At 42.5% G+C, this 19,095-nt stretch overlaps 1 protein-coding gene across 1 annotated transcript in view; it reads right to left on the bottom strand.

The window, feature by feature from the left end:
* Positions 1-6,084: 6,084 nt before the first annotated feature.
* map3k10 (mitogen-activated protein kinase kinase kinase 10) overlaps positions 6,085-19,095 on the bottom strand; it is a 29,674-nt gene continuing 16,663 nt past the window's right edge. The window contains exons 2-11 of the mRNA XM_026299388.1: positions 14,657-14,837; positions 13,961-14,109; positions 11,938-12,113; positions 11,080-11,326; positions 10,728-10,850; positions 9,527-9,665; positions 9,070-9,182; positions 8,671-8,969; positions 7,642-8,176; positions 6,085-7,337 (exon numbers count right to left, since the gene is read on the bottom strand). Coding sequence (XP_026155173.1) covers positions 6,937-7,337; positions 7,642-8,176; positions 8,671-8,969; positions 9,070-9,182; positions 9,527-9,665; positions 10,728-10,850; positions 11,080-11,326; positions 11,938-12,113; positions 13,961-14,109; positions 14,657-14,837 — 2,363 coding nt within the window. The 3' untranslated portion in view covers positions 6,085-6,936. The remainder of the gene's footprint in view (positions 7,338-7,641; positions 8,177-8,670; positions 8,970-9,069; positions 9,183-9,526; positions 9,666-10,727; positions 10,851-11,079; positions 11,327-11,937; positions 12,114-13,960; positions 14,110-14,656; positions 14,838-19,095) is intronic.

Here is a 19,095-nt window from a genome sequence, read left to right as displayed (position 1 = left end):
TATCAAATATGTATCTGGAAAAGGGGGAATCTTTAATATATTGAAGATGCCATCCCCCTCGGCCAAGTCGAGAGATAAGAGAAGCTTAAGTAATTTTAAAAAGAGGTGGAGGACGAAAATCAATAAAAGGTACTGTAAAAGATTTCCCTCCCCATTGTTTCCAGTGACCTGACAGGAGGTAAATAGGGACCTAAATGTGTCAATGGGGCTCTGGAGAGACGGCACCATGCCTTGAAGAGACCAGCATGATACAGGGAGGCTCCAGTGGTGGGAGAAGTAGGCCATCATCAGCCCCAGTGAAGCAGCTGCAGCTCTGCCGTGGCAGTGGAGACCCAAAGAAAAGTTTAGAGCCCATTTATCATTATACATCTCATCACTAAACTTCAGACATTAGTCTGCTACAACAGCTGCCGCTGTTCTGGGGAGGATTTCCACAGGTTTTGCAGGGATGTGCTCCCATTCAACCACATGAGCAGTACTGACGCTGAAGGGTAATGTCTGGCTCACAGTCGGCACTCCAGTTCATCCCTAAGGAGTCAGATGTGGCTGAGGTCAGGGCTGTGTGCAGGCGAGTAGAGGTGTTTCACACCAGACTGAAAAAACAAGCGCACCATTAGATCTTAAACAGTGGTTCCCAGTATTATACATCCTGAATCTTAATTTGAATGAATCATTGTTATCATCCATTGTAGAGTGGATACTCCAGTTTTGGACTTAATTAAAATAGTGGACAGTAAATACAGACATTTTGTCTCGTCTTAGCAGGAAATGCAGGTGTCACAACATAAAGTTTAGCCCTGTTCCACAAAGATTCACTCACCATCCACCTCCCCGCAGAAAGCATTTCTCAAAATGCTGAACTACTGCTTCATTTATCTTTCTGCTCTTACTGAATTAAATCTTCTTTTTCCTTCCAGTTTCCATTACTGATAATTGGTGCTTACATCGCTGAAATTAACTCTCAAATTATGTGACATTTATTTGACATACATACCTGAATTTCCCTAGAGCAAAGAATAAAGTTTATCTTATCTTGTTTTTCAGAACAGTAAGTGAACGACGTTTGATTTTGTCAGCAATCGCCAAGCTCTGGGGTTTGATTAGGGCTAACAGATGCAGACACTTTCTAGATCTGCCTCTGTATTCTGTTTTCTTCGTCTCTCTCCGGTCCTGGTTTCCCAGAGGAGATAAATCAGCAAACAGCGGTGAGGGATGGCACTTGCAGGCTAGGTCTCCATGGCTGCCTGAGCTGAGTCTACTAACCCACTGGCCCCTCGGGGATAGGTCTCCTCCCATGGTCCTCTCTCCACGGCACCAGTCCGCTCTCTTGTTTTTGTCTCGCTGTGCTAAGTCATTCTTGCTCAATGTGTACTACGACCATCTAGGGATAACTAGCTGAACATAAAACCAGTTCATTTCTGGCTGATTGGTTGTTGATTAATGGAAGAGCTGACTCCAAGGTTGTTATTGTGAGCGTAATCTGACAACACGCTGTCTGTGCAAGTAGAGATGGAGATACCATGATCTCTATATCAGTGTAGCTTAGAAAACAAACAACAAAAAGCACAACAAAAAAGAGACAGAAAAGTGAAACTACTGGCTGTGTTATTTTTGCTCTTTTACTTTGATGTTATTTGAGGTAAATGTTTGTCAAATGTCAAAGTAGTTTTTTGTGAATATATGATACAAATGTATAAAAAAAAAATAAAAATGGAAAGTTTTATGGTTTATTTTACTCCTTCATGAATGGAAAGAAAAAGCAAGAGATAGAAAAGAGGATCTTCCTGTAGCTCCCATACAGAGCTGCTTTGTGACTGTGTCTGTATTTGGTGGTATTTCTGTTGGCATCCCTTCAATCAAGGGAGCCAGAACAGGCTCAGAGTGTGTGCAGTGCCCTTTGACCCCATCCACGCTCTGAATGACCACTGGTCGGGCCAATCGTCTGTTTCTGTAAAGTAAGGCGCCCAGTAACACAGGAGTGGATGAGGACTCTGACGGACTGCTGGCAGAGCTGCTCCTCACAGCCACAGACCTCCGCCCTGTAAGTTTCTGTGCTGATGGAGACAAAAAAAGAGGACACGATGCTGAGGACCTCCAAGCTATGACTGCATTTTTGTCTCGCCTCACTCTCAAGAGGCCTTTTTTTTTTCCCATTCAGCATCCGAACATCCAACAGGCCTCCGTGAACTGAACTGCTAGCCCGGGAATGCACTATTGATTGGAAAATGAAGATTATGAATAAAGTTTCAAACAAAGAGAAAAGTCGTTGTCTGGTCAGAAGTCATTTCAGTTAAAGGGATAATCCACAGGTTTGTTTTCAGGTCTTGTGGAGTAGAGCTGAGTACACAAGTTTCTCCGGATGAAGGCAGAAGTTTGAAAAGAAAAATAAAACTGGTTGGTATGGAGTCGGGCAGCATGGTGGCTGAGTGGTTAGCACTGTTGCCTCACAGAAATACTTTCTGTGTGGAGTTTGCATGTTCTCCCCGTGCTTGCGCGGGTTTACTCCGGGTACTCCGGTTTCCTCCCACAAACCAAAAACATGCATGTTAGGTTGATTGGTGACTCTAAATTGCCCATAGGAGTGAGTGTGAGTGTGTGAGGTTGTTTGTCTCTATGTGGCCCTGTGAAGGACTGGTGACCTGTCCAGGGTGTACCTCTGCCTTTCACCCGAGAGAGAGCTGGGATAGGCTCCAGCAGATCCCTGTGACCCTGGCTTTCAGGAAAAAGCGGGTATAGAAAATGGATGGATGGATGGATGGATGGATGGTATGGAGTCGGCTTATCAGAGTTCTGCTGCACATTCCTCATCTCTGCATTAGCTATTGTTAGAATATAAAAACCCAAATACAGAGGGTCAGGTCGAGGGACACCAGGTACCAGGTTTTGACAAAAAAAAGCAAAGTGTATAGCACAGAAAACGATATGTCTGGTTCTGTTGCATTGGCTTTAATCTCTTTTTAAGTTTCTATTGCAAGCCCAGCAATGCAGCAGTCTGAGAGCAACACTAATTCAATTCACTTATATATATATGCTTAAGTATATATATATTTAGCACAGATTGTAAATTGTTCTGTGTTATGGAGTAGCTGCTAAATGGATCTTGAGTTCATTTATTAATGATTTTGAGGTGAAAGTGTTTTGCTGTAGGTCACTCTTCCTGCCAAGTGGGAAGAGTTATAAAGATACTATTGGTTGCATTATGGGAAATGTAGGATCCAGTATTTCTGAACCCTTAAATTTTAACCTTTAAGTCCTTCTGGCTCCATGATGCTAAACAAACTATATATATCTACATGGACATGTCTTTCACAAATCCCCCAATTTTAGGGAGAGGAAGAAAACACACAATCCTAGAAAAATGCCAATAAAAATCTGGTAAATCAGGTGTGTGTGCTGGATAAAATATCACTTTGAGTGGACTGATTGTTTGAGAGTGTGGATGTTAAAAAATAAAACAAAAGTGGGATAATTGTACATGTCTCGTTAGAGACACCTGAGCCAGGCCTACTCATGTGCTCCGCGTTAGTAAACAGGCTTTCAGCTGCACCCTCTGACTTCCTGGAAGAAAAAGAAAAAACACAGACAAAGGCTGAGCCAAACCTGAGCCTGTCAGAAACACTAAATAGTCCAAACTGAGGCAGCACATCTGAAGATATCCAGAGTTGTTCTTTTTTATTGTGTGCCAAGCTCCAAAAATGGCAGATATAGTGCAACCAATACCATTTTGATCCTAAGACCCTCCCTGCCTACTAAACACCCACATCTTTCCACCACAGTGCCCTCAGTTTGTTGCTCCAGCGTCCTGTTAGAAATTAGTAGTCAGCTAGAGAGTTATTTATTCCGACTCCACAAAGCTCTTCCTGCTCTGATCTGTGGCAGATGTTACTGCACAGCTGCTTTCACAGGCTGAAGAGTATCAGTATCTCTGACGAGTAAACTGACTTTGACATGTAAAATTGAATGGATGAATATGTCATTCATCAGTCACTCTGACATGGTGTTGCTTGGCTCAGGCTCATTATACTATATTCAATACACAGATTATTTGGTGCGAATCTTGATTCATGGTGTCATGATCTGACAAAGCTTCAGTAAAAGACAACAGCAGTTCGTCTGCAGATATGAGGACACACCAACTGGCAGGCAATCTGGTTAGCTGTTCACTTCACAAAACATACACAGAAACCCAAACACACACACTCTTTCCTCTTGATCCTTCTACCCTCATCTTCTCTTTTTTGTCCTCTTCTCATCCTCTCTGATGTGCCATCACCTGAATCTGTCCATTTTCTATCTATGAAATGATTACTCCCAAAAACAAAAGAAAATGGAACAATAGGATGATGGACAGCAGGATATGTGGTGAAAAGCTGTTGACAAAACCATGAAGTGTGTGTGTGTGTGTGTGTGTGTGTGTGTGTGTGTGTGTGTGAACTGGGAATCATCCACTCTTGAATTCTTTCTGATGGCTGTGTAACACCTCTCCCTCTCTTCCTCACTTCATTTTGAGGCCCATCATCCCTTTTTTACCGTTTTCTTTGTTGCTGCTTTCAATAGCATCACCATGGAAGTGAAGAGGGGTTGCTAGGTAACTGGCTGGCGTCTGGATGGGTGCTTGATTGGCGATCACGGTGACAGTCCCAGCAATGGAGTGTGTTTTCTAACACTCTGCATATGCCTGGCTCTGTCCTTACAGTCAAAGGTTGCTATCGAAGTGTGTTGCGTTTGGAATTTAAAAGATTTCTGTCCTTTCTACCATCTTCTTTTTAACGCTTGAATCTTCATTAACTGGATTCAATGCATCAGTGCATCTTCATCTGCCTTTTATAGTAACTGCAGTGTCAGAGAGCCACTATAGGAATGCATTACATGGAGAAAAACAGCAGATTGGGAAATGCTATGACATCATAGGACACAGGGGTGACGCCTAGAGGATTTTATGTGTTACTGCAGTCGTCTTTGACAGCTGGTCTCAGGACTGTAATCAGATACAGGGTTGAAATATTTGTGCTTTTCTTGAGTGTTATCCTTCCACTTCACAGTGATGGCAGAATTACTCACATGAGACAATGGACATTTTAAATTCTTAAAAATACAGGAGTACTGTAGTCTAAATTTCTTTAAAGTTACTAAATATAGAAGCATCATACTGTTAGTACCTCATGACAGCAAAAAAAGATGTAGCACTGACACCGAAGCATCTTTCTTCATCTTTTTTTTTTAATTCCTCTCTCATTCGTCACGTTTCACACTTAATCCTGGAGACTGGAGACAACATGGACGTTTAAGAGCTTTCCTAGTTTTCCTTGTTTTTTTTTTTCCTGTTGTATTAACAAATATATACAGATATCCTAGGAAGAGCATTGTAATAATAATTAAGTCTTTCCAATAATAACAATAACTTTAATAAATACTCAGTGTTCTTGACCACACGAGGAGAATGAGTTTGGGCTCACTCTTCTACCAATGGGATTGTCACCATCCCATACAAATAACAACACGCGCGCACACACACACACACACACTCACCTAGAGAAATGTGCACAGTCAAGTCAATGCCATCTGCAGCCAAGTTGAACTGTCCACTGTTTGAAAACTCCAGACACAAAAGTAGATTTGTCAGCTGTGACTCTGTGCCGAGTCCACTAGTCCACAGAGAGACTGACCAGTTGCACATGTGAGGTTGATGTTGAAATCAGGTAGGATGTTCCCCTCTGTGTTGCCTTTTTTTGTGTCCATTTTTAGTAGCATGAATGGGATCCATACAGAGCGCTCCTGACTGCTAGTAAGGAATGGTTTAATCGAAAAAAAATGGAAGAGACCAACAGATGAATATGTGTGTTGCAACCATTCACACACAAATGAACATGCACTGAAAAAGCACCAGCACACAAAATGAACCTTTTGTTCATTCACATCCATATACAGTAATATATATGTGTATATATGTGTATATATATATATATATATATATATATATATTATATATATATATATATATATGTGTATATATATATATATACACATATATATGAATGTTTTTCTGCCAATCCAATAGAAAAACATTCTTACTAATAGGGATGATAAAAGCACTAAGAAAATAAATTCTGTTTTTTTAACAATACAAGGCTGAAGCTATAACCAGTCTGCCAGTGCTTTAAGAAAAAAAGGCTTTTTCCTGTCTTAGTCTCAGAGGGAAGTGGAATATGACTCCCATACAGAAGAAATGACCCGTGTGATGATGAAGGCAGAGCTAAACAAGTAGGTGTTCGTGCATCTGCAGAACGAACAGCGTGCAAAATAAGAACAAGGACACTATTTTCTAAATTTCTTTTTTTTAAACAGTCCTGCTTATCTTTTTGTCAGGATACATCTTTGACACGATGAGTTTTTAAGTGAAGTAATGAATGAAGATCATGGAGGCTTTTGGAGTGTGAGACAGGAAAGACGTGAACAGAAAGTAGGCGGCCACACAGGCAAAAGTGCAAGCAGACGGAATTAAATGAACATTTATCAAAGTCAAAAAGTGGCTTTTTAATTATTTAAATGGCTTCTGAGGGTTGTGAGTCTTAAAGCAAATGCAACCTGTTCATGGGGCACTAAGAAGCAGGTACAGTGTTATGTCCGGTTAGCACACTACAAGGCTTTTTCGAGGCCTCTAGGACCCCTTGTGTCATGCAGGTTAGAGAGCACGATCAAAGGAAGGTTTGCTGTAAGGGCTTCACACCTTATTAGGACACTAAAAGGGCACACGAGAGGGATGGCTTCCAGTAAGTGCTTAAAAACATGACAAGAAGTGGGATGTGTTTGCAGACTAAGTGAGTGCACTTTGCTCGGCTCAGACATCAGTAGGCGTTCCTTATTCAGCCCAAGCTTTAATGTCCTGGAACAGGTTTAAATGCAAAAAAATTAGAAATGTTCACTTTCTGTTCTTCACTATGAGTATTGCTGTCCACACAGAGTGGCAGGCTGCAGCTGTCCACACAGAGGAACAGTGTGGTCCAAATTCTGTCCCTCCATGTCCATGTCCATCAGGTTGGGGCGTGCTGTGCTGGCGCTGCTGTCCCCTGAACCGAGCGGGCTGTCACAGCTGCTGCCTGGCGACGAGCTCAGGGTCCGGGAGAGAGAGCCCAGCTTCCAGGGGTCAGCCTTCATCCTGGCTGGAGTGGGCCGCGGCCGTGGGGCAAACTCCAACGTCTTGGGTCTCTCCAGGGGGCTTATGAGGCAGAGAGGGTCCGGGTCGGGGATCGGTGGGGCGGGGGCTTTGCGTCGATGAGGGACTGGGAAGATGGTGGAAGGGTCAGGGAGACGAGGGATGTCCAGGGTGTCCTGTGTACCTGAATGATGAATGAGAGACGAGAAGAAAAGTTTCATTGTCATTGTTCAAGCCAAACACTTGCTAGTTTTAGCTTTGCACATGTGAGGATTAGCTATAATTTACAACTACAAGATCTGTTCTTCCTACATTGCAGGCATGAGATGTAATTTGGATGATTTCAGGCAGAGAAATGCCTTCAGTTAAAATTTGATAAAGATACTCATCATGTTAAACCCTGGACTTTGTCAGTGTTTCAGGCTCCAGTGTTGTGGGGTCAGGAACAGTCTGATCCTCAGCTTATTCTAATTTATGAGTCCCTGTACCTTTGTTAGTTGTGATGTGTGGTGCCCCCGGTGGAGGAGGCATGGGCATGCTCCCGTCTGATGGAGTCCTGTGGTGCCCCAGAGTTTGGGCTCGTGGTCGTATCGCCCCATCTGAAGGGGTGCGTCTGTGTCCTCTGTTCAGGGCCATGGCTGCAGACACGTGGGTGGGCGTGAGCGACTGGTTGGGCTCCTTCTTGAAGCTCTCCGCCCGCAGGTCTAAGAGCGGGTTTAGGGCCGGAGCAGGAGGCGCTGCCGGTATTTTGACCCCTGTCATCGGGGTCAGGGGGTACTCGTCCGGGTCGGAGGGGAGGAGGGACTTTGTGGAGTTGCAGTCAGACAGGGAGGACAAAGAGAGGAGTGTAACAGAGGGTGAAGGGTCCATACAGGGGAGTGTTGAGTCATGATGTCTGGAGAGGGACAGGGAGAGGTTTCGGCTGGGCGGAGACGTGCTGCGACGAAAACGTCCAGTCCGCTGGAAGAGACCCTCCTTCTTCTTACGCTGCTCCTCTCTGTGGTCCTGCTCATCCTGAAGCACCTGACAACGACACCAGGTCACATTAATGTGCTGTAAGGCCAGACGCCTTAGTGCGAGAAAATACCAGCAGGTCAGATAAAATGCTGAATAAACGCAGCCAAACTATCTGCCAAGCTTTGTTTCTTGTACTTGTAGTTTCTTTTCCACATTTTCCTCTTTTCAAATAACCAGAACAATTTGAAAACGAAGTTTTATTTTAATGTGAACATTTGCAACATTTGACTCTAAATTGCCCATAGGAGTGAGTGTGAGTGTGTGATGTTTTATGAGACTTACAATGTTCTGTATAACAACTGTAGGGTTGTCCCTTTTTAATTTTGCATTACTTTCATTTATTCATTATGTAATTTATACTACTTAGGTGCAAAACCCCAGCTTTTTCCTCTAGTGTTTAAGTGAGTTCCTGGTGGTTTCTTCTGCTGAGGTTTTGTAAATCAAAGCTGAGTCCACTGTGGGATGTTTTTCTGCTTTCAGTTCATCTGCAGTTTTCTTACCTGCAGTTTTCCCAGCTGCAGCAGGTCTTGTCCCAGGGCGACAGATGCGAGCAGTGAGGCACAGCCCAACAACAACATATCACTCTTCTTCCTCTGGCTGCAGCGACGGACCGAGTCCTGGTAGCTCACGCCTGTCCCCAGACTCCCAGACATCTGGCAGGAGTTCGTATTACCCGCAGCAGGCACAGTGCTGGGCCCCAGACTGCCCCACAGGGATCCCGAGTCCTCCATGGCCCCATTACTGCTGGTCTCTGAGGGCAGCATGGACCCCGGTGATTCCTCAAGCTCACTGCACTCCTCTGTATGAAAAAAGAAAAAAGGGAAATGAAAAAGGCTTAAGATGAGTTTTTTTCCTGCTCAGTTAGTGATGCAGATCTTAAATTAAAACTAAAGTCTCACCCATTTCATTCAAGCTGGAGAAGCCAGCAGTCATAGGCGCATGTTTGGGGGATTTCCCCAGGTTTGGTGCACTTGATGACCAAACTTTGCACCCTTCACCTAGTGATTTCAGTCTGCAAACAGAGAAATACTGCAGTAAAACTCATTTCTACATTATACTTTAGATCAGAAAGGATCATATAATATCTGGCCAGTAATCACACACAACATGGATTGTTTTTCCACCACATTAAAACAGATGTTTGTTTTGCTACCACCCGCTGTAATAAGATATTGATGGAAAGGTTTTCGTTCCCTATGTGTCAAGAACTAATCTGTAGAGACAATTCATGAGTCAAGTGCCAAAACCCAGTTTCAATAATGTATATCGTGACTCTGAGGGTAGTGATTGTTCTGCACACTGTACAAATGCCTTTAATGTCAACTCAGTCTGCATGTAAGTGAAATGTCCGCATACTTTTCCTCGCCGCCAACCCTCTCTTTCTGGTGGGTGGAGCTCGGCCCCCAGGTGCGTCCTTTTTTCTTGTTGGCCGTCAGGTCTTCCTTCTTACACACAGCGCTGCGGCCCCACGTCTTACTGCCGTCGCTGGGTGTCACTGACAGACAGCGCAAACAATAAACCCATCAGAAAACCATGTAATGTATTTGGATATTTAATGTATTTGATATAATGCAAGATAGAGAGATTTTTGGAGCATGCCTGCAGATGACACAGTGAAGAACATGCAGCATCTATGTCAAGTTGAATTAAGTTTTAGTTAAGGGTAAGACAGAGGATTGTTTTAGAGATTCTGCAGCCTGCTGGAAACATAGTGGAGACAAAGATATACAGCTACATGCCTGAGAATCCAAGATTTATTGTTATATGATTAATGCCAATTTTTCAGTGTTTTTCTCTCAGAACTCTGTATTCTGCTTGACTGCTCTTGTTTCTGTGTTTGGGTGGCATCGGACTTGCAAATAGCCCGTGTTTAAAATAGACTTAATGTATAGTGGTAGTGCCCTTTAAGTTTTCCTTTCATCTAATTCCCTCTGTTTGTATTAAACTGTATAAGAGCGATGCTCCTGGCAACAACCCTTACAAAATAACTCAACAATAAACAAGAATTGACTTGGATTTCTTCCAGTGCTCATTGTCTGTAACTGCACACCCATCAGGAGTACACACCTCCCAAACAGTCCTATATTACACAAGTAATTCTTTATAATTCTTCATTTGCATTTCCACTTGCATATATTTGAGTTATTTATTTCCACCTCTGTCCACTAAGTGGCACTTCCTTATTTGGGATAACAGTGTTGTCATAGTGGATCAGCTTCAGGTGTGGCTGACCTGGGAAGAAGCGTACAGTTTTAGTCCTGCTCCACACTGTGCCTGAGCGTTTGCTTTGCTCAGCTCATTTGTGCTGTGGCTTTGTGGGAGAGGAAGTGTTTGGGGCACAGGGTTACAGTGGACTGTACTGGAGCTGAATAAATGTGCTTCATAAATTGAGAAGCTGAGTATTGTTTGAAAGCGTGCATCATTATAGATTCTTACAGCACTTTAATTTTTCTGATACTGATGCTTCCAAATAAAAAACAGCAGGCTTAAAAATCCCATGTTACATTTCTGTTGCTTTCACACCAACTGTTTTCACATTTGGGGTGTGTGCACTCACATCTAATGGCTCTCAGTCGGGGTATGACCCCTGGGCTGGCAGGTGGGGTGGTGCTCTCGCTCCCTTGGGTCTTCCTCTTGTCTACACTGGGAGATGCCTGCACTGTGATCTTATGCTCAAAGCCTGCAGAGCACAGGGAAGACTATTCAGCAAAGATTTAAACATAAATCATTTTTAATTTGCCAGATCTTTTGTTTGGGAACACACACACACACACACACACACACACAAACAGCCTGTGCTTCAATACAAGCCACATAAGTGACTTGCTCCTTGGTATTTTAAAATATAATTCTTGAACCTAAAAAACAGTCCCAGAAACAAACTGCCTGCTGTTCCTCCTTGCACCCACCAGAGGGCAGACTGATGCTGTTGTTGTCTCGGCCCAGCTTAAGTAACCTGCTCTTCTTGAAGTGGCCCTTTCTCTTCTTCACGCTGGGTTTCTCCTGATACATCTGGTGGATGATGATGTTCAGCTCCCGCTCCACGATGTCGATCTCCCTCTCCGCCAGCTCCTGCTCTCTCCTCTTGAGCTGCTCCTCCTGCTCCCTCTGCTCCTCAGCCGCTCGAGCCAGCGCCTCCTCCCAGGATCTCAGCTCCTGCAGAGAGGAGAGGGACAGGTTGTTAACATAGCAGCACCTCCTCTAACACCTCGTTGTGCAGTGGGCTCGTTGCTAAGGTAATTTGAATTTGCAGAAACACCTCAGACATGGTGAGACTGCTCCCACCCTCAATATGAAATGTGATTGCGTCTCCTCAAAACACTGATCTGTTTGCATAGAGACAACTGCATCTCAGGAAAACATGAAAATATTACACACATCATCCTTCACTGACAGTCCCTTTAACTACACTACACCCTGTTGTGTCAAATTAAAACCTAAATTTAGAAGTGTTATGGTACGAACTCATCTTCCTGTGAAAATGTATGTCAGCTTGTCTTGTATTCCTTTTTCCTTCAAATCAAAATACTTTAATGTTTAATGAGAACCTTTACTTAAAATCACTAATACCACATTGTAAAAATGCTCCATTACGAGCACAGATCATGCATTGTAAATGTTAAAGTATATTTGTATAAAAACAGGAAAATGAACATGAAGTAAAAGCAAGTTGCTCATTGTTGTCTCACTTATTTTGAAGGTTAGGCCATCACAAAAAAATTTCATGTTAATAAAGAAGCTGTTGTAGTTTTTTTCAGATTCCTCACCTTCTCTTTAGCCCTGAGCTCGTCAAACATCTGCTGGATCTCCAGCCTCCAGTCTTCTTGTAAGGAGTGGAAAGACTCCAGAGGCATCTGGAACATGGCCGACTGCTCGATGGCCAGCAGTCGCCTCAGGATGCTGGTGAACGAGGGTCTGCTGTGGGGGTTTGGGCTCCAGCACTCTGAGGGACAAGAAGCAGGAGGTAGAGACGCTAAATGAGCTTTTTAAATACAGTAACAAGTGATTTCTCAGGTTAGCGTCAGGTATTTTACTCAAGCATATCTTAAACAGCATACAGTATTAGGCCAACTTCTTTTCCTGGTTAAGGTTTGTGTTATATTACTTATAAATATGGTGCGTACCAGTGTCCATTCACAAAACAATATAATTTACTGCTCAGACTGAGTATTTAAGTTTCTGACACACGACCTGAAATCCTGTACACTGAGAGTTTGTTGTTCTTATATACAGATAAACAGTATTTTACTCAGTGATAAGAAATCCCAACGCTGTCTGTGGCCCTCAGTGCCAGCCCATGTGCTCCTACTAAAGCTATAAATCTTTAAAAAAAAAAAACAGGTCTCTCTAGGTATAAAATAAATAAATAAAGGCTCATTTCCACAAACAACTGGCCACTGTAGTTGGTAACCAAATATAACAGTGTGCTGTATGTGGGGCAGACTCAAAATGATGGCAATGAAAGAACATTTTCACCCAGAGCAACTGTGTCACTCACTGATGAGTCTAACCGTGGAGCCATTATGGCACAGATGAATAAACAGGATTACACAGATACTACTGATAATACATTGTCTGTTTTGGGCTTTTAACTGTTTTCGTTAATGAAGTGTAGACTATCCACTATATGTATCCAATAATCAAGCTGCCCTGCATAAATACAGGTTAAAGTGTAACAACAGCAAATCACACGGTCAGGTTGACTGAACCACAGGTTGTGTTGGTCTGGATATTTTTTTGTTTTGTTTTTGTTTTTTTTCTTCCCTGGCAGCAGGGAAGGAAACAAGAGAAGTGGGAGAAAGCAGGATGGGACAGCATATGGCAGCCATCACGAGCCAAACCCTGACTGACAGCGCTGCAGAAACATGGTGCACACCTACAGTAATCTGCTGAGCCACAGACTGATCCGCACTCCCTCAAACACTGCACATCAGTTATTACCATGTACTACAAGTCTGACTCGATCCATGGCAAAAAAAAAACAGTGTCATTGACGTATACATGCATTTCACTGTTTTCTTAGCTCTTTTAGGTCAGGCAAATTAGTATAAAATACAGCATGTAGATAAAGGAGATGACGGTGAGATGATGACAGGAGTAAACAGAGTGAAGAGAGCAGAAATGGACGACAAAGAGGAGATTAACAGATGAGCAACGATAAGATGGAGCTCAGTGATTGGGGGAGTGAAGAATAAGCACAGCTGGATATAAGGCAGGTGTGTTTTTAAACAGAGATTACCTGAACTGTGAAATGGGAGCCGTTTAATACTCTACTACTGTTAACGGAGCCAGGGTTATTTGCAAGGTGAAAATGAGACGTCTGGCCCAGGGGGAGCTCAGACACAGGATTGCAAGACGACGTATCAAAAAACAAACTAAAAGAAAGTGTTGAGATGGTTTTCACCCATTTTAACTCTAAGTCCAGCTCTCAGCTCTCATGTAGTGAAAAAGCATGACCTCAAACATTCATGGAAGGTTACAGCAGTGAACTCCTACAGGGCCTTTTTATCTGCTGTGACAAGTTTGAGGTCATGTTTGATGGCTGATGTACAGTACAATCCCCACAGAAAGAAGCACGAGGACATAGAAGAATATGAAAGGTTACTTGGAAAACATTAAATTAACCTGACAAGTCAGACATATAGGAGGAAGCCCAACCGATCAAAAAACAACTCAATTCTGTTTTTACTTCGATCATATTCAGGCATTTGTTTAAGAATCACATTTCCCAAAGAAGGAGGTAACGATACTGGCCCTCCTGGATCTGTTATTCACTGGTCGTCGGCTTACCGCCCAGCAGCTGAGCGAAAGGTTCAGGGCACGTAGAAGGGATAGGAAGCGTTAGCTTGTTCATGGCAACACCATAAGCTACTGCCAGTGCGTCTATCTCCCGGTAGGGAACTTCTCCGGTCAACAGCTCCCAGAGTAACACACCGAAACTATGAGGAGAGACAGACAGAGAAGACAAATTTTCATTTTAATACCAAAAAACAATCCTTAGACAGGATGATAATGACCACCTCTTATCAGCGACCAGTGGTTTTGACATTGATCATGTAATAATGAACTGATGAAGGCCATGAGATGTAGCTGAAATTATGTTCCAGCCTCATACTAAGAATTTTGAATTATCACTGAAAGATCATGTTACACTGACAGGACGTTATTTAGCAAAAATTCAATGTCTAATATAAAATACATAAAATTGTCTCCACCTCGACCAAAAACAAGAGTAAATACTGCTCGGGCATTAACAACCTCACTCACCCCGGAGCCTTTTTCTAAATTTGAATTGTTGATACAACTTTTACTTGCATTACTGTTGAAAGCAACATGACAAAAATGTTGTTGGTCTCAAACTTTACCACACTTTTTATTAGGATACGTACAAGCTAAGTCTAAAGCACGGTGTGTGACAGTGTGGCTGGAGAAGGCTGCCACTGTCTGAATCAGGGGAATAAGGTGACACAGGTGTGAGGGCCGTACCTCCACACGTCGCTGCTCTTGGAGAACAGGGACAATTTGATGACCTCAGGGGCCATCCAGGCATAGGTCCCCGCTGCACTCATCTTGGTGGTCTGGTGCCACTCTCTGGCCAGACCAAAGTCCGTGATCTTCAGGGTTTTCCCGCTCAGGTCGTCCCGCTCCACCGGCTCCAGTATGAGGACTGAGGAAGAGGAGAAGGCAAGGACAGAGGGAGAGATGAAAGACAAAGAGAACAGTTGGTGTTAAAAGATGAGTGCGCCGTGCAAACAGTACACATTAGACAGCAACACACAAATGCAGACACTCATTAAAAAGCGTCTGAGCATTTCAAATGTGTGGATGCTCTTTGACGGGAGGGCGAACTGCAGAAAGAGGAAGCAGAAACACTGATTGCACAGAGGACACATGTTTGGTTTTATATGACTGAATCCTAATATATAGATGGACCAAAATTAAGTTCTCTACTGCCAAATAAATGTTTTTCCAAAGGAGAAAAATGTGCTGGTTCAAGTTTCTTAAAAAACAGTAGACACTATTTGCTGCTTTTCTTAGTTTGTCATGACAGTAAGTGAATTATCTGTCAGCAGTTGTTCACTGAAGGAGACAGACAATCTGAAGACCTCAACTTCATCTTTGGGAAACTGTGTGGGACATTTTTCTCTATTTTCTGTGATAATTTTACTAGGAAGTCTTCCTTCCTGCTTTACGCCAATCACATTAACATTTATTACACAATTTTGCTCTAACTTTATTTTACAAGTCCATCATTTCCAATTGAATTGATTTTCTTGAGACATTTCAGTGAGAGAACCATAATCTTGGTGCTAATTAAAGGTAAAACAGAGAGGGACCAATCTGTAAATGTTCAGACAGCAGATTGCTGACACTTGTAATCGGAGCATAGCAGGTGAGCTAAATATGTGTGATTTGTGTCTGCTAACAAAAGTATAATTCATCTTAAAATAATAATAAAGTTTCCATTCATATATGAATGAGTCAAAATATCCAACTAAAAATAGCAAAATATTTTTTCCTCTAATTATGACTAAACTTTGTGGTCCAGGAAATGTTCAAGAAATAATCAGGAAATAAGAGATCCTGAAAACATGTTGTTTCTACGTCCAGTGGCAAAATGTTATTGGGGTTTCTGAGCAAAAATCCAGAATTACGTCCAGTTTCATAATCCAAATGTTCAAAAGTGTTTTCACGTAGAAAATCCAATGTAAATAGTGTAGTTCAATAACACAGTCATGTTTACTATACAGGTGTGGTGAGACCAGTGTGTTGTTCAGGTTTGGACCCAGGTCCAGCAGGTGCAATGTGTGTGTGTGTCTCTGAGTATAATTCCTGTGCAGTCACTTTAACGGACACTTATTAATGTTAACCCTTTCACCTCACATCTCCTTTTTCATGTACAACGCACAGCTTCCTCCCTCATTTCCGTGTGAGGGCTGACTATGGAAATATTTGGAGTGTACACAGTTCATTGGGAGCCAGGTGGGGATTGCTCTCTCTCTCTCTCTCTCTCTCTCTCTCTCTCTCTCTCTCTCTCTCTCTCTCTCTCTCTTGCTCTCGCTCTCGGTCTCTCTCCCTTATCTACAGGCATATGCAAAGGGTGGTAGAGAAAGGCTGCACACACAGTGTCGTCTTTGTTTACACACATAATCCCGTCAGTGCGCACACACAAAAACAATCACGTGATAAAAGGTGTGTCTGTGTTTTCTGCCCTGTCCACAAGCTCACCAGGAGACCAGTTCCAGTGATAAGAACTGATGCCAGAGGCCTGTCTGTATTTCTATAGTCAGGAATTTAAGTATTCAAATCCTTGCATTTAAAATATCAAAACCACACTGTAGAAATACTCCATTAGCAGTAAAGGTCATGCATTTACCTCCTTCAGTTATAATAGATGGATATTATTACTTATTATTCAATTAAATAAAATTAATCAAACTTTCACAAAAAGGTTAAAAAAGGAATGAAGAGTTGTGTAACTTTGATTTTTCTTCTACTAAACATCATTTTTGTGGTAAAAGTATGTTTTCTAAAAATTTGTCACCTTGAGCAGGTTTTGCTATTTTTATGACTAGAGTCTTGTGTCTCTTTCAGTGTGAGGCTTTCAGTCTTATGAAGGAGAGATCCATGGGTTTAATCTATATCATATTTTATAAGCCAGTCCCATTTTTGGCAGGTAGTATTTGCAAAATAACTGTAATAGACACAATATTATTTAGTGGAAGTGTAAAGAAGAAGAAAACAGGAATGTTGAAATGAAGTTATCCTCCGTAAAATATGTGCATAAGGACATGAATTTCACCCCCTGTGTTTAGGTAATGAGACTGTCTTGTCCCCAGATGGGGAACAAGTGCAAGTTGCTGGTGGTCATAATAAGACATCATCATCCTCCAGCCTCCTTTTCTATTCTGATACTCTGTGAGGGACAGCTGCCTCCTCAGGGCCAACTCTTCCTTTTGCCCTGTGTGTTTCTGAGAAACAAAAGACTGAGCCAGGCAGATGTGGGGAGAATGAGAACAGGAAGTGGTGGCACACATAGGCGGGTGCGTCCTCCAGACATTCGGCCTTCCGTTTGTTTGTTTTGTGTGTACAAATATGAGCATCCACACAGGGAAAGGGACCTGTAGGTGAAGGGCAGGGAGGAGAAAGAGAAGAAGGAGAGGCTGATGATGAAGCAAGGAAGGCAGAAACCGAACGGAAGCACGTTTACAGTAACTGAAATCGAACAATGAGAGCTCTGCCTCTTTTCCTAATGTAACTAAAACCTCATCATGCACATCTGCATCTGCACATGTTCATTCTTCCAGCCGCAGGTTTTAACTACCACCAGTGTTTTGTCCATATGTCCAACACAAATATCAACATGTTTCTGTTCGGCTGCCAGTACAGCGATACACAAATAACACCCGCAAGGGCGTGGGAAGCATCACACCACATTTAATCACAGTGAAGCGGGGGAAAAAAAAAAAAAAACATCCTCAAGGACAGCATGGCTTTTACACTATGTAATGGCAGCGCTGCTGGAAATGTTATCTGAAAATAGAGCACAAGCGAACAAGAAGAAAGCAAGAATTAAGGCCGAGATGTTCCTCGCCTGCTACAGTCCTCAGAGCAACATGCATTATGGGAAATTTCACAGGTCTGGAAGTGCCGCTGATCATAAACATACTCTGTGAGTTTAATACTACAGCGCCGCTTAATTGGTTATGTGATAGTTCTGCAATTAATCAAAAAGAGGAACTACTGCTGCGGTGCTGTTTCAGTCGATCACCCGTTTCTTTGTATGTGAAAGGAGCATCTGTCCTCTAATGAGACCTTACTGTGCAAAGCTGACGCTTTATCAGCTTTATCAGTGACCTGACTTATGCCTCTAAAGTGTGGCCACTAAATAAATAAAAACTAGCTGATTAGCAGGCGTTTGAAGCCATGCTTGCAGCTCGGTGAGGCTCCAATGCTCATTTTAAAAGAAAGCCACAAAATAATAAAAGTTGCAGTAGAAAGTTTAATCTTCAGCTTTAGCAGCTGTAGTGCAAAAACATACCAATGTTACACAGGAGTGATATTTACTATATGAGTCATCTTATTTAAGCCTCCTAATGCTAATATTTGTTTATTAGCATTAAACAGAAAATGCAGCTGAGGCCGATGGGGATGTCATTTACTTGGCAGGTATTTAGACACAAACCCAAGAATCACATTCTCTTGGTGATGACCGAAGAAGTGTCAGTGTCATGTCACTGTTGACCAACGTCACGCCCTGTCCAGTAGTCATTCATGTGTCTAAGAACTGAGTGTAGTTATTAAAATTTGCGAAATTTCTGTATTGGACTGTTAAGTGACCGCATTCTTGGGGTTGATTTGAAGGCATTTCTGATTTGAAAGTACTGGGGTCTTTTTTTAAATCGCAGTGTGTGTAGCTGATTTGAAAGGGGCTCTCCTCTGAAAAAAATATCCAGATTATATTTGAAAAAAAGAGGGTCCTGCTGTGTTGTGATGCCTTTATGAGGCATCTCAATTCTTTTTAAACACAACAAATATTGTGAGTAATCACCAGTCTGTCATTGAGTGCTGATTTGAAGGAGGACACAAAATTTTAATTTTTAATTAATTAATTAATTAATTTTGCAGTTCTGGACGCAATCTGGAAACTTCTCTCAAAGCCAAATACTACTGATCAGATGTGAAGTACACCTGCTGGTTGGGGTGTGGCCACAGAGCTACGACTTCAGCCCAAAGAGGTCAGGGCAGCAGCAGTTTTTCGTCTCATGTGATTGTTTATTTAACCTTTAAATGTTTAAACTCCCGCCGTTCATTCCTCTGTCCTTGGACCCTGACCCCGGCTGAGTGTTGAGAAATGCCACTGAGTCACTGTGTAAACACTGATAGAGAAGTACCCTGCAAGGCTTTAACCTAATGATCCTCCA

Source organism: Mastacembelus armatus, chromosome 13, assembly GCF_900324485.2.
Source record: "Mastacembelus armatus chromosome 13, fMasArm1.2, whole genome shotgun sequence".
Classification (NCBI taxonomy): Eukaryota; Metazoa; Chordata; class Actinopteri; order Synbranchiformes; family Mastacembelidae; genus Mastacembelus; species Mastacembelus armatus.
Note: the sequence above shows the minus strand (reverse complement) of the source record. Positions and strands in the feature narration are given on the sequence as shown.